The sequence below is a fragment of the Emydura macquarii genome, unplaced genomic scaffold (assembly GCF_026122565.2).
Source record: "Emydura macquarii macquarii isolate MOO-44397 ecotype Brisbane River unplaced genomic scaffold, CSIRO-AGI_Emac_v2 contig_1230, whole genome shotgun sequence".
Classification (NCBI taxonomy): Eukaryota; Metazoa; Chordata; order Testudines; family Chelidae; genus Emydura; species Emydura macquarii.
In genome coordinates, this window is record NW_027131367.1 from 6096026 (window position 1) to 6112861 (window position 16836).

At 36.0% G+C, this 16836-nt stretch overlaps 1 protein-coding gene across 6 annotated transcripts in view; it reads right to left on the reverse strand.

Annotated features, from left to right (window-relative positions):
• CEP112 (centrosomal protein 112) overlaps positions 1-16836 on the reverse strand; it is a 284681-nt gene that overhangs the window by 94410 nt on the left and 173435 nt on the right. For all 6 annotated transcript variants that reach the window (XR_010919549.1, XM_067547323.1, XM_067547324.1 and 3 more), the window contains one exon: positions 3067-3297. Coding sequence is in view for 5 of the 6 variants with exons in the window: in XM_067547323.1 (XP_067403424.1) it covers positions 3067-3297 (231 nt within the window). In the remaining variant the exon portion in view is untranslated. The remainder of the gene's footprint in view (positions 1-3066; positions 3298-16836) is intronic.

Consider the following 16836-nt stretch of genomic DNA (forward strand, 5'->3'; position numbering starts at 1 on the left):
AGTAATGGTGATTCAAGACTATTAAAAATATTTTCCTCTGAAGTGTTTAAGGATTATTTGTAACTTTAATTTGGGGATGTAAAGAAGTTAACTTTTTTCTTTTGCTATACTATTAATGTAAAAGAAAGATCAAAGAAAGAAAATAATTGAGATTCAAATTCCATTTTTAAGCAAAAATGACAATGTCTTCATGAGTTAATATTAATCCTTTAATTATGAATTTCAAAGGTTTAAATATTTTCTGTGACCTTGGCTTTAAATAATTATGCCAAGTGGAGCTTTCCTTAAATTCAAAAAAGATTCTGAATTGTTGATCATAGCCATTTAATGGCTTCAGGCTGGCAGATTTCCAACATAATCCTTAGAATGCTGTTTAAAATTACAGACCAAGAACCTGATGCAGGTAAATGAAATGTCAATTTAATAAAGACTGTTCGAACAGTATATGCATATTGTTACTTTTTGTTGCTGCATATAATTTCATAATAAAATGTGGAATTTACCACACTAATACATGTTAAAATATTTAAAACAACTGTATGTATAGGCCTATGGGCTATTTTAAACATCAAATAGTTTCGTTTTAGTTTAGCACAATGTTTAAACATGTCCTTTGATGATTATTCTTTTCTTTTCTAAGGAATTGAAAATATTATAAAATAGATTTGAGAGTCTTGGTGATCTTTTCTAGGTAGCTATATGCTGATTACACCATTAAAAGCTGCAGCAGCCTGGGTAAGAATGTATTCATACTAAATAAGAATCCAATAATGATGATATTTTTAAAACAAGAAAAAACAAACCTCAATAAAGAATAAGGCTCTGATCTCGCAAACCCTTACAAACAAGCTTAACATTATTACCACAAATACCTCCATGACATTTTGGTGAGATTACTCACGGTAGTAAAGTTAAGCACATACATGAGTGTTTGAAGGAACGGAGCCATAGTTATTTAAAAGGCCAGGCTCCTTAGTTATTTTTCCATCTGCATTAAACACCTAATCCTACAAACATGCACATGAATAACTTCAATCATATGAATAGTCAGATTGACCGCAATAGGCCTACATACCTGAGTGAAGTTACTTATGTGCATGAGTGTTTGCAGGATCAGGCAATAAGACTATATATTTAGGGACTGGGATGTGCAATGGAGCTTAATGAAGCTACTCATCCATATCCCATTGAAAGCTGATCAGCTAGTGTCTTTGGGCTCTTTTGAAAATCTCAACCTTCAACGTTACTGCTATCTATACTTATATTTAGCAATATATATTTTCCGACTTGGTTCTTATGAGTACATACTAGTAAAAGATATTAAAGATTTTGCTTTAATTTGTCAGTACAGTCACCAGTACTGTGAATTGAATGCCTAGAAGGTCTGTGATTTAGTCTGTGCAGAACAAATGGAATCACTCCCATCAATAGTCTAGATTTCACCAGGACACAGAGGTAGGATCCAATCTCAGATGAGTAAATAGATACCAGGAAAGCTGAAACATGTACATGCAAGGTCCTTAGTGCCAATGAACCAACATCCAAAGGGCAAAGGTGATGTTAGCTGACAACACTGGTAAGTGACCATATAAATACATCTAAAAGACAGGAAATGGAGAAACGTATATAGCAATTTTTTAAACAATTTGTAAAATGTTATTGAGGGAATTAAAAATACCATCTTTTATAAGCATTACATTATTTAAAATGCCCAGAGATTGTTGAATACACAGTTTTCTAAAATATTAGTATCCTAACATATATGAATCATTTTTATTTCTATATCACACAGTAGTGAGGTTTTCACCCTTCTATCAGATTCATTTCTTGGTATTCCTTTCAAGTATTCAAAATCCTTCTGATCTGTATCAAAAACACCTTAACCCAGTATTGAAAGTGAAACCTATAAAAAGGAGTTAACATTCAGCCAAAAACATGCATACATGAAGCTACGTCTACACTAGAAATGTAAATCAACCTATATGTAGCAAGTCCACACTACCCTTCTACTGTGAAACTGACAAGACAACCCAGAGCTGATGTAAGGGATGTAGCGTCTACACAGATACTACGTTATCCTATCTACACCGAAATAAGCCTTACACTTCTCATGGAGATATAGTTATTATGTCAGTGTAGTAGGGCACTTACACTGACAAGAAGAAGGCTGTAGTGTAGACAATGATATAATTAGGTCAACATAATCTGCCTTATGTCGACCTAACTGTGTAGTCCAACCTCTCCTCCCCATCCCACAAAATTAATCTCCAAGTCCTTACTTATTGAAAACCAAAACAAGCACACAAAGTCTTTCCTTTTATATTGAAGGCAATTTCCATCCAGATAGTTGTATCCTGAACTTTCCCCCTTAAATTGTTTTTTTGACAGTAGAAAGTTAATAAAGTCGGATCTCCCTTGCCAACCCCATCCTAAGCAAGGAAAAGTGATAAGCCCCATCCTGGACTGAAGCTGCATTTCAAATCACGCTGTTATTCTGGTTTACCATTTCCTCCTCCTCAAACTACTGTATAGCACAGGGGTTCCCAAGCTTTTCTCTGCCGTGGCACCCTTGATATCTTTAATTATTTTGAGACATGCCACCATACAGTCTTCAAATGAACTCATGAATATTCATGAGTCAATTCAGAACTCTTCAAGTAGTTTTTTTTCAAAACATTCCGTGGCACACCTGCTCAGGCCTGACGGCACCCCGGTTGGGAAACACTGGTATATCAGATTGGTGTTCCTATCCTACTGCTACTGCTCGAACTGTGGCACTTGCCTGTGGAACAAGGTTAGTCAAAACAATAGTGATTATCATAATGAAAACAGCATTTTGCTTTCATAGAAGTCTTTCATTCAAGATCCTCAAAACTCTGAGCCCCTCCAGCGCTGAATGCTATAGGACTTGTCAAACTCTGATTTGTAGCAGTTTCCTTTATTTATGTGATGTCAAAACAGTTATTGATTTGTATCATTTGTTATAGACAGTCTCTTTGGATACACTGCCCCTCACTTGCTATGCATCAACCAGGTTTGTGTAGTAACGTCATGTGAATCGCTTACCTTTTCCAATGTCATCTCTGTCTCTGCAGCATGTGTCTTTTTCAGGTCCAATGCCATCTTTTCCGACTCCGCTTTAAGCTTATTAATTGCAGTCTCGTGATCTCGAGCAGCCCTCTGTTTTTCTTCTTCCCGCAGAAGGCTAAGTTCTACCAACTGTTGCTTCCGTTGAGCATTTACCTGAATAAGCTCTTCTCTCAGCTTGTGGATCTGGGCCTCCATTTCATGGATAATCTTAAATTAAAAATAAAAAAAAAAAGTGGAAAAACACTTCTTGTAGGCTATGACTTCTTTGATCAGGCTATCAGCTAGGGTACACAACAAGGTAGAAACAAGGTTTGAATGGAGCCTATTAACAATGCCACACAGGGATGCTGGAACAATTTTTATAGTGGGGGTGCTGAAAGTGAAAATCACTTGTAACTGACCGTTACTGAGTGTAAACCATATTCTTGGCAATGTTAGTGCATCTAAAGAATGATGATAATTTGAAACTGACAGCCTTTGGCAAGGAAATTGTAGGAGGATGTACCTGCATATTATTCTAGATTTATTTATGATCCAATGAAGTGCCCATAACAAAGGTAAGCAAGGGCTGTACAAAAGAGAAATACTGCACTCAAAACTAACTATAACAGTCCTACCATTCATAAAACCAGCCTAGCTAAAGTCATCCAATCCAAGAGAACAACAAAAAATAGTAAATAAAAACAAAATAATGCTCAGTCAAAATCATGATTGAACAAAGCAGCTTTGGAGTATGAAATGAAGCTTGGTAAATTTGGGTTCTGATGAAAAGTAAGTTTGAAAAGGAGCATTCCCTGTGAGAACTCTGCCACAGGCACAAAGAGGCAATATAACCTAACAGACTCCAATTGTCATGAACATAGCCACTTAAGCAACAGAACCTTAGAGCTGGTAGGACTTACAGTATGGTCATTGAGGCCTAAAACTGTACCCTGAAAGGAACAGGTAGATAATGCAAATAATGTAACATGGGGATTATGTTTTCATATTGACTTTCCTCAGTTACAAGACACACCATTGTGTTCTGAACCTGATGAAGCACCTAAACGCTCCTCAAGGGCCATGTCAAACAGAGAGCATTATAGTAATCCAGCTTGAAGAAAGCAAAGACATGGGTCATTGTGGCAAGATCTGCATCGGAGAGGAAAGATGAATGTCTCCTGGCTGGATGCTAATAGAAAAAGACATTACACATTACTATCATTATCTATATACCAAGGAGCCATGAAAGTTTTAACAAAACCTTGAGGCTAGGAACTACACTGATAAAGGTGCAGGCACAGTCCTCCTTCACTCTACTTGAATCTCCCAAACCAGCAGCAGCTCTTCCATCCAGGCCAGATTCATTCCCAGCCATTTCATTCTCATGTAGCTCCAAATCTTGGTTAGACTTTAAGAACGCCCCTCAACACGAGACGGGGGCTGATGAACTGCCAAGACTCAACTAATTTATCTCAGGCAAGGGATAAAATTGTCAAAAGTACCAGTGTGACTTGGGAGCCAAAGTCCCATTAGGTGCATTTGAAAATTTTACCAAAAAAAGGTCCTCAGATGCAATAACAGACTACCTTCATTATACCACAGTACTTACAGCCCAGGATTTGGACTTTACACTCAATGCACTGGCATTCAGAAAATGGAAATTACAAAACCACAGTACTAATAACCTTGTAGTATTTATTGGAATTACTTTATTCTGGGGGAGGCATTTAATAAGTGCCCTTTATATGTAATGGAATGGCAGCTTATTTAACTGTTTGGGGTCAAATTCAGAAGTGACGTACAAAGGGTGAAAGTTACTTGTCTGAAAATGGGCTACAGGGGTCTAAGTTGGTCTAATTTACACTTGGAAGGGGCTGAAGGTGTAAATTATGGAAGGAGTGGCCACTTTATATTTAGTTTCTTACACTCTATTTAGTTGTTTTTCCAGTTTCCCCACTCTTTTGCAGCCCCTCAGAATGTAAGTTTCACAAATTTAGACTCATCTATCAATATATAATTCATACAATTTTTTTCATCATCTCTTTGCACATTTTTGTAACATTTTGTGGCATTTCCTGTTTTGGTAAATAAGACTGAATAAAGTGATCTGATGGTCAGTATACAGCTTCAGACATCTTAGTTGTGGGAACCCTGAACACATTTGGACAAGTGAGGTTCTGAATAATCAAGGGATTTTTCAAGATAATTAAGACATCAGGAAGCTGGCTCCATTTGGATAAAAAAGTTGTTGTGGGTAAGTGTTGTTAATCCAGTTTGTACTATATATCTAAGCACATACTACAGCGCTTCTTTTAACAGAATTTTCATGATGTGGATTATTGTTCCATCTTCCTTTCCCTGGTCTGTAACTTTCTAAATATGAATTTCTTTCAAAAGGTTCATGACTTCAACTAAGCTTTGCATTCGATACTGTCCAATTATTCCTGACTTTTGTCTATCACATGTTGAGCTCTTTTAGAAGATAACAGATTGTCTCCTTGGAAGCAAAGTACAAAGTAACAAAAGATAATGAGAGACATACAGGAACTGCATTCTACTATTCTTTTATTGATTTAATCATTTCTAGTAGGTTTTTCATGAACGTTTCACTCAATGTATTTCCATCTTGCTACATTAAAGTAAAAATATTCTTATTTTAATAATTACAATACATGCCTTAATGAACAAATATTGTTTATTCATTCATAGTTTTGAACAAGAACATTTTCACTGAAAGATTTAAGACTGAATGTATATATACTTTTTTTTTTATTGGTTTGCTGATAGGAAATATTAGTTTACTGGGATCCATTTACATACATGTGGCAGCAATTAGATTTTAAATCTATGTCCAATAATTACTAGACATAAATGCTGCTGGCATCCAAATGAATCAATAGCAGAACTTTAGAACTGAATTTTTAAGTATGCAATATTACTATGATTTTTCATTGTGAAAAGTACAAATAGACACTGTAGTCATCTTGAAATTATCTATTTGAATTCAAGGTTCTACAGCTAAAGTTTGGTGAAAAGCTTCATAACAAGATTGTTTCATAAACTGCTCAAACAAATTCTGAATGGCTTGGAATGCCAGTTGCTGCTTTTAGATCTCTGTACTACTTTTCTCTTCAAGTACTTCATTCCTAAAAGGTGTGTGTATGTGAGAGGCTTATTCTGTAGCATCTGCAGTCATCTAAGTAACTTATGTTTTACATTCTTTCATAATATCTGAGAACTATGTTAGCATCTATTAAACTTTGAAGGAAATGCTTAATTCACAAAAGTACTAGACAATCTAAATACATTTCTGACTGAAGCTGATAACTGAATCAGAAATATTGCATTGTACTTTGGTGTACGCCCCCAAATTGATTATGTTAATATAGGTATTGACCCTTCTTGGAAGATTGTTATACAAGACTGTTTTGGTTTTGTTTGTTTTACACACTTTCTTGGTTATTCATTGAATTATTTCCTTTATGTCAAAGTTATACATTTTCTGTGTATGTGTGTAGAGAGAAAGGACATAATTTGTGTCTGTGTAGAGAGAAAGTACATTATTTGTGTGCAGAAGTATGATCTACTAGCTATACATTTTAGCTATATCAGCATTATTTCAAACATGATCTATATAATGCAATCTGCATCCTTTTCTGTTCTTTTCCTCTCTAAATGCTTAAGTTTTAAAATTAAATTTGTATACATATTAAAACAGTGTACAAATAATTTATCATGTACCATTTATAATTATTTCAGAAAATCATTATGGCCTTGAGCTAAAACAAAAATTTAACACAGTAATTGGCTTTTATTTGAGTGAAGAAATGTTAAATTGGTGAAAATAAATGTTTTTTTTATTTCTATAGGATTTTGGGCTTTGAGCTCTTGACAGACATAAGCAATGTTTATTTTTAAATGAACTGCTCTATTCCAGCTCTGCCTGGAATTTTACTGATTATCTCAATGTATGAGGTTTCTTCCCCTTAAAAACTAAAGAAAAAAAAACCTTTAAAACATTACATCCTTCGAACAGCTCCTAAAAAGAATGAGAAAGTGTGTAGGACTAGGAGCCAAGGCCAACCTGGTGGATTCCAAGTAAAATTCATCCGTAAAACATACTAGGAGCCAAAGTGGAGATCTGGCAAGTGCCAGGGTCATCTGTGATTTTTCCCTGTACTATGCGGTCCTATATCCGATAATTCAGAAATAAAGGCATTAGCCGACTTAGCTGCCCCAAACAAACTTTTTATTAGTATCATATGGAAGAATAAAGAATAGACTTGAGTCCCCAGATTCTTTATTGTGATCTGTGAATATAGTGGGCTGCGTTTTACAGGTAAAGTAATGTTAGCGAACATGCAAAGGAGCCTTAATGTTGGATGTAAGAGATGACAAAAACAGATTTGGTTCTAACAGCAAAAAAATCTGGAGATGAGGCGACGGCAGAGAAATTAATTAGATTAGAGGAGACTTTTTGATGGAATGTCACTGCTAGTAAGATGATTTAAAGAAATATCTAATCTCTCCAAACTGACTGGAAAAACTTAGATTGACAAGAATTGTCTCTGTTCCCCCAGTAGCCTTCAAACAACCAACGTCCTCAAGCCACGGTTCCCTTTCCCTCACATAAACAAATTCACTGGCAGGAATGACCCATTTGCTGAGAGAGAGAGAGAGAGAGAGAGAATCTCATGCAACATTTGGATCTTAAAACCATTGCAGGAAATGAATGCAAAATTTTGTAGCTTTAAGAATGATTTAACTATGGTTTGATCAACTATTATCAAATATTAAGCATAAGGAGGTTAGCCAAAGTTAACAGAAGAAGCAAAAACTAAAATGACAGAGAAAGGTATCTCCACCACTTTCTGCATTCAAAAGACTGTGAGGGGAAAAATTCACTCAGAGCAATCAGCTCACTTTGGCAACAACAGAAAAAAATAAACAGTGCAATTATAAAATCTTACCCCCTCATAACTAAAATCTGAAGCCACACTGATTTCTCTCTTGGTTTGCCTGTAAGATCAAATCCTATTTTTTGAGTACTGAATTTCTAAACTATTGGCCTACACAGTCAGGCCTATGTCCATCAACTGTACCTACAGAATTATTTGCACGGCCCAAACTGTAACGAGGACATAGTCAGAGTTGCAAGAACTACAGCAGTTAAGATATACCGTATGAACAACTGATCTTAGTGTTAACTATCAGATTTTAACAACAATACAGAAACAAAAGAAGATCTCATAATATATATTGGGCCCAGAATTCTATCGCCTTGGAACTGTAATGAGGCCATAGAGAAACACAGATTACTATTTTCTTTTCAATTGTTACAGCCTGCCATTTTCTGTATCCAATTACTGTGCTCATTTATTCGTAAATTGAATATGTTGCACGAGTATTAGCAAATGTAATAAAAACATTTTTTAAAAGAATGTTTAAAGCTAAGTTCAGACTCAACAAAAGGGCCATGTGTCAGCAGCAAATAGAGAAGGAAGTACTATGTAAGATAATAGAAAGTCAACAGATGGGAAAATAAATAAAAAGGGAACATTTAAAAAGTCTGTCCAAAGCGTATCATCAGAAAGAACAAGCTACAAAGATACAGAGAAATATAAAGTTACGTGAGTAGATAAAGATTGCAGAGGAATTTAACTTCTATTAATGATAACCATACTGTTGAAGAAACTATTAGCTGTGTTGGCTATTTCTATTGCAAAAGAATAACCAAAAATAACTTGGCTCTTACAGTGTCATAAAAAGGGTGGGTCATAAACCCATAGTAATTTGCCAGTGGGAATAAACTAGACATGAAAGGAAAAAATTGTTTATTCCATTTATACAAAAATTAAATAAAAGAATTACACACTATTATAAAGGTAACTATGTGCTCATTTTTAAAAGTAAAACTGCAAAACAAAGGATAAAGATAGTAAACAGTTTAACAGGAAATGTATTGTTGTACCCCAAACCCTGCTGTCATTTCACTACATGGAGGTGGGTGGGGATGGATAGGATGACTAGAGCCCATCCAGAAGATGCATACCCCCTCCTTCCAGCGGAGCTCCTGATCAAACCATATAAAAGAGCTTCTTAGATCAGGCTCTGAGAAGAGGGCTGGAGCTTTACTGAATGTTTTAGGTGAAAAACAGTGGTGGGATAAACATGTTCCACAGTCTTCCTCTTTTTCCTCACATTACAAAATAAACAACATCAACAAAAAACTATGTTCAAATAACATTAAGGATGTTTTAAACCCACAATATCAAGAAAATTCAGGGCCGAGACAAATTGCATTCTTAACTTATTTTCAGAGGCCCAGATTTTTAAAAGTAATTAGGCATTGCTCTGCTAAGTGTTGCAAGGCCTAAGTAATTTAGGCAGTTAAATACCATCTTCAAAAGTGACTTAGGTACTGGGGAGCATAAATACCTGTAACAATCTGGCCATTTGGTCTTGCAATACTAAGCAGAGTAACAGCTAAATACTTAAAAAAAAAAAAAATTATACTGTTGTTCCTTGGTCTTGGTTCATTTCAGCCATGACGCAGCAAGGCACCTAAGCTCATGATTAACTGCTCATAACCTTTAAGTGAAGCATGTAATAAATGTTGCGCTGGATCAGGGTTAGGATCCTGATTCTTCACTGATTTGCACTGATTCTCCACTGATTTTTTCTATAGTCATGGACACTTGTTCAAAGTGGGTGTAAATCTCAATCAAATCAGAATGGCGGTGTGAGTTTAATCCTCAAAAGTGAATTTCCGTGCTTCCTGGGTATTTGACATCAATACTTTTTGTGTGCTAAAGAGAGGCTAATATTCATATAGTAAAGTTCTTCTCCAAAGAATCCAGTATTAAAGAGGTTGAAAGCTGGTTTACTATTTATGCCATTGGATTCCCAAAACTACTGTTGTCAGAAATTATGTAATTGTTTCACCAACATGGAAAAAAGGTTATTTTGCTCCATAGAGTAATTTTTCAGATAAGTATTTACAGTTTATATGAAAATTATTTTTTCTTATGAATTTTTATGTTACAATGCACAATATAGGCCAAAGTCTCAGTGGTCATAAGTCTACTGATTTCAGTGGCTTTATGCCAGGAGAGAGGTTGGCTCAATGAAAACAAGGATAGGTAATGTGGTGTTTCACGTGCATTCACCAATGTTGGAAGCAAAACCTGGAAATTACCATTCTATTTAAACTCTGCTCAAGGAATGAAAGGACACAATAAACACATACAACACAAATGGAAAAATATAGGGTGAATTTCTTAAAAGAATGGAAGTTTTATCATTAACTTCAATAGGAGCAGAGTTAGGTCAATGCAGATCACTTCTGAAAAATCTCACCTATTAAATCTAAAAGTTGCTGTGATGTACCTGTATGCAAGGTATGTAATGTATCTCTTTTAAAACACTATATGATTTCAATGGCCTGATCAAACAACAATGAAAAGTATTCTCATTGGATAATAATGTTAGTTTTCAATTACATCATCAAGAAATTGAAGGATTCTCTACCTATCCTGAAGGTATATTTTACAATATCTATAAACATTTGAGTTCTTTTTTTGGTTAGAGGGTTATGAGAGGTGACTGATTTGGTCTGTAAAAGGTGCAGAGCGCCTTCAGTGCTTAGTGGAGTATTTGTCACATGTAATTTAAAGGTCTAGAAGCCTTCTTTTGTCAACAACGTTCAAAGTAATAACTGGAAAATATCTACTTAGAAAAATTATCAATACATTTTTAAATCAAATTTGAACATATTCAGTGTTTTCTTTCTCCAATAAATCCTGCTTATTAGAAGGAAAGGCAACATAAAGAAACACAAGCTCTATTATACAGAATAGTTTAGCACATCATACTGCAATCATCTAAAAGACTCCAGTTAGAAATGACATCTGAAATTCTGTAACCTTGCTAGGTCTTAGAACGAGGGTTGGAAAGAGAAAATTATGATTTGCAGCTCTAGTACTAAAAAGTGCTTCTACCGTGTCTATGGTTATCTCACAGAGACTTTCCTTGCCTTCTCCTGGTCAGGTGTAAAACATGTTGCCAATTTATCTTAATTAACGGCTTCTGATTCAGAACATCCTAGAATAAAAAGAGCAGTAGTTTTACTGGACAGATGTGAGGAATGCCACAGAGTTGTTTGTATACAACCCAGCTAGCTGACCAATTACATGAATAGTTTCTGCCTCTGTGTCTGTTACTGCTCAGTGCTATATCACTTTCAAGAAAATTAAAATTCATCTATTTACTAAAACAATTTAATATACTGTCAGCTGTCTCTATAAGGAGATATTTCATTTGTTTCTATAGCATTGTAAAACGGCATTGTTAAAATGCTCCGATACCAGGGTGATGGATGTGGTAGATAGATTGCTGCTCATTGCACAGTAGACTACTTGTGAAAGACATACCAGACATGGCCAACAGAAAAGAATGTCTGATGTGAAAACAACCCTGAGTTTGAGGGCTGTAACCTGGCAGAGAAAATGTCAGTAATCAATGTGGTAACAATGCTGTTCTAATGCACATAACTATACAAGGTACATCTACTGACAGGACAACATTCCTCTAGAGCTGTGTTTCTCAATTAAATTTGGCCACGGAACCCTTTTGAACTCCATAAATAATTGCGGAACCCCCCAAACTCTTAGCAGTCTTCAAATGTCGAAATAAGCAAAGGTCAGCATTTCTCACTTAAATTGCACTTACACTGGATACTCTCCGCCGGAAAATCCGAGACATCTTCCCTTTTTCGGCGGCACAGAGAACAGCTGCTCGCAGAACCCTAACAGTGTTCCCGCGGAACCCCAGGGTTCTGCGGAACACCAATTGAGAAACACTGCTCTAGAGAAATATGGAATATTCTGTCCTAGACAACGTAGCAGACCTTTAGATATTTAGCGCTAAATACCCCAGAAATTACTTCAGTTGAAATAGGAGTTTAAAATGACAATCTGAATGGCCTCAATTTGTTTTATTAGCAAACAAAGCTTTATTAAGCACTGAATTACAGATACAAGTAGTAAAGTTGTTCTCAACTATACCAAGAAACAAGCAATGTATCAGGCACAAGTTCACTTTTAAAAAAGAAAACAAAATGCCTTTTGTTTGCAGCTGTAGGCAAATACAAAAGTATATCCATAAAAACTTCAAACACAATCACTTTTGGTTTGTGTTTAAAACAAAACTGGTTTATATTAAGCAAGTGTTATCACTACGGTTATCACTTATCACTCTGGGTTTACTAACTCATGCTAAAAGAGTGAATATCTTATTCCTGTTGCATGGATTCTACCTAGGTAAGGACCCTGAGAACCAGGTCAGTGAGCTCAATCCTTGAGTCCTGCTGAACTCCATTCAGTATTTGAGGGGCTAGAGAAAAGTTGATTTTATAGTATCTTTGTGACTCCTTAATCTTACAGCCACCTGAGAGCCGTTTGGCCCTTGTGCAACTTAGAGCAGTGCCCAAATGTCCACAGTCCAATGGATCATGCCACAATCGCTGTCCAGGCACATCAGATTGGTGCAAGAATCATCATTGCTGTTCTATGACATTTGAACTTTCCCACATGCCCGAGAAATCTTCCTTGTCTGGTTAAGACAAGTTTGTGGCCCCTTTGCACCATCAGAAATCAGTCCAGTCCTTGTTGATCCAAGCAATAAAGGATAAAAATGTTCTTGCTGGAATGCACACCTCAGTGACCACTGAAGGAAAATCCCAAAGACATTCTTACAAGAGGAAGTTATTTCCACTTGAAAAAAATGCATGACTTCTCAAACCTCAAATGTCTTGGTTTAAACAATTTTAAATTAATAATAGTTTAAATGATTAAACGTAAAGAAGTGATTTGAATGCCATCTTTTAAATATGGCTTCATAATTAACTTATCTCCATTTTAATCAATGGTTTTTAAAAAATTTTCTATACTAAGTCAATTTCAATTAAAATATGTGGAAGTTTTATTATCTACTTTCACTTGTGACTGGTAAAATTAGAAACTCATCAACAAGACAAGCCCTTAAATACAGTTATGTATCCTGAAGCTTCTTATATATGAGAGATTGTACTTTTAAATTATGACGGTTCTAAATAACCTATCAAAGCAATAACAACTGCAGACTGTTCACAGCGATCCCTCACCAAGTGGGAGGAGTTGGTGGCCCGAGAGACAGCCTTTAGCCATTGTCTTCAGCCAGTCATCACAATTCCAAGGAAATTCTGTGTCAGTTAGTTACTGACAATATAAAATGAAAAGGGCAGAGAGAAATGAGAAGGAGAAGAGGACAGGAATAAGGATTTTTTCAAATTGGTGATAAAGTTTCAGTTGCATATTTAAAAGATATGCCTGCAATATAATGCCCAGGTAGATTAGCCAGATTTATTGAATAGACATTTAAATTTCAATTTCACTAACAAGGTATGTTTCAATGTATAACTCACAAGCTATTTTCATAGGAGTGTATTCCCTCATAGATAAAAGTGGTCTAACTCCTAATCATTAAAGGTGAACACAAATAAGATAGCAACCAGAATTAAGTACAAATGTGCAACAGTTCAAGGTCCAACAGATTCATTTTAGCTCCTAATAAGAACAACCATTCTGACCATAATGGGCCAGACCAATGGCCCATCTAGCCCAGTATCCTGTCATCCAATAGCAGCCGGTGCCAGATGCTTCAGAGGGAATAAATGGAACAGGGTATCCAGTCCCAGCTTCTGAAAGTTGGAGCTTTAGGGACACCTGGAGCATAGGGCTTCATCCCTGACATCTTGGCTAATAGCCATTGATGAACCTATCCTCCAGGAACTCATTTAATTCATTTTTGAACCCAGTTGTACTTTCGGCCTTCAAAATACCCCATGGCAATGAGTTGACTCAGTTGTGTGAAAAAATACTTCCTTTTGTTTGTTCAAAACCTACAGCCTATTAATTTCATTGGGTAACACCTAGTGCTTGTGTTATGTGAAGGAGTAAATAACATGTCCCTATTCACTTTCTCCATACCATTCATGATTTTATAGACCTTACCATATACCCTCTTAATCATCTCTTTTCTAAGATAAACAGTCCCAATTTTTTTACATTATCCTTGTATAGATGCCTTTCCATATCCCTAATCCTTTTTGTTGTCCTTCTCTGTATTTTTTCCAATACTAATATGTCTGTTTTGAGATGGGGCAACAAGACATGCACACATGGCTGATGACTAACATTACCAAGAAAGCAGTGGCTTCTATAGAAGATTACCTTTCACAGTCTGTCATCTGGGTTCTTCAGGACCAAAGAGTTCAGGGTTTTCACCAACATTGCCAAAAACAACAGCATCATCAATACCAACTAGTTCCTTAGCAGTACTAGGTTCCAGTGAGTGCTATCACAATCAGACTCTTACAAGAAAACACTAAAGTATAACCAAAGGTGAATAGTGACTAAAACTCCATTACAAAAACACAAGCACGGAACACTTGTGAAGCATCATATAAGACTAAAAAAACCCAAAACCCCACATAAAATGCTGTTTGTCAGTGTTACAGTCAGAAAATCACAGGAACACTTTTCCTTCCTCTCCATGTCTAGGATGAACCTCTCTCTACCATACAGAGATAACAGTGGAAACAACCAAAAATGCTTAATTGTGTATTGGACCTCAGAACAGGAGACCTTATTCAAGTTTCTGGTCCTTAACTCTTTTTCCTTTATTTAATAAAGTCTAGAAGGTCTAGGCTACAGAGAAAGATGCTGAAGGAAGTGCATTGCATTGCTCAATCTTGATTTATCAAACTGATCAGGAAGCAGGGTTGTTAAGATTCAGAAGGAATAGAAATATGGCCTTCAGGGGTGTAAAGTGGAAGAAGATGGGATTCAGAAAGAGTGAGGTGATAGAGATATGGTAATCTATAGGTATTTCATTTATGCAGACAGAAGGCAGTAGTAACAGTTGGTATTTACATAATGCCTTTGACTAAAGTGTCAAGCTCCTAAAAGAACATTAACAAATCAATCTTCACATACTAACTTCTGATGTGTGATGAGATGCTGGGCTGATTCAATAAAATCAGTTAATACATTTATGACAGCAACTTAGGCATGCCTCTTCCTTCTCAGCTCACAAATTCAATTATAGCAGGTGTTTAGGAAACATGGCATCATTATTTAATAAAATGAAACAGATACAAAATGCTCTTCAATACAAAGTGCTTATAACTGAAACTTTTTCTATGTGGGAAGAGTGGTAGCAGAAGAGAGAAATAGTGTCAAGAGGAAAAAACGTAGTAGTAATATTGTGCTGGATAATATCATACAGAGGGATGAAATCCTGTATCTTATTGTATATTGTAATAAAAATATCCAAATTCTCCTCCTAAAATTATCATCAGTTTAATGGTTCATAAAACAGAGTTTTCAGTAGCAGTTCAGTCCTTGTCGATCCAACCAATAAGGATAGAAATGTTCTTGCAGGAATGGACACTTCAGAGACCACTAAAAGACCCTAAAATCCCAACGACACTCTTGCTAGAGGAATTTATTTCCACCTGAAAAAAAAAAAGTGAAACTACAAGGGATCTATGTAAGATGCTGTCTATTCAGCTTTTTTGGTCCCCAGTTATTGCTAATCCTAACAACACTAGGCATAGGTGTCCTCACTGTCCAATGCAGAAAATATTTTCCTATATTGTGCTCTAATCCCTTTCCTCTTGTCTTTCACCACCAGCAGGAAATATGCTCCTCCATCTCCAGACACCACATCCATACCTTCCTAGTCAAACCCTGGAAAAGTCCTTTCCCTTTCAGAGCAGATAGAAACCCACCCCCAGTCCCAAGTCCTGACTTCCTGATGCAACTCTTCTTCCTCTGGTAGTTCAAAACATAACAGACCAACTCAGAACTGTGTGTTGCAGGAGACAGGCACTATGAGTTAGCATCCTGAGGAGAAAGTTTAAAAGTGTTTCAGAAGCTGGACAAACCTTTTTGTACATTCGCTTTAAAGATAGCTTATAGACACATCATCTCTTACGTGATTCTTTCTTTGGACATATTAACAATGCTCTCAGTGAAGTCAATAGAGCTTTGCCATGGAAGTCAAGAAGAGAAGAAGCAAGCTGTAAGCTTGCAAGCATAGCAGCATTTGTGAGATCAAGAAGGAATACTGAATGGATTATTACCTAGCTGTTAGACAGGTATTCAAAGAGCCATCTTATTATTTAGCTTGAGTTTGTCTTCGAGAACTTCTTCAGCCTCTTCCAAACAATCAATTGCCTTTAACAGACAAAATCCCTTTTGCCAAATATTTGTGCTCATTTAAATGTCCTTTTCCTTGCAGCATCACAAAGAGAAAAAGCAACTGTTGCATAATGTTTTTGCTGTAGCATTTGTGTGGTTAACAGCAGCCAGAACTTACCCTTGAGGAGGAGGATGCAGTAATTCAGACATTAATAAATCAGTGTTCATAATTTACAAGTCAGTTTCTATAATGTAAAGCAAAGCCATGATAAATAACCTGGATGGTGTACAGAAGAGTAACAGGTTCTCTACAATCACACAGTTGAATGATAATTTCCCATCCCCCCAAAAGAGTTATATAAAAATAGGACAAATGGCAGTGGTAATGGCAAACACTTTGTTATTAATGTTTACTTTTAGTGTTGGGATAAGAGGGAAGGTCCTCTCATGGATCACTAAAATATAAGAAACAAAAGATTAAAAGATAGGTGAAAAGATAGGAAACAAAGTGCAGGAATAA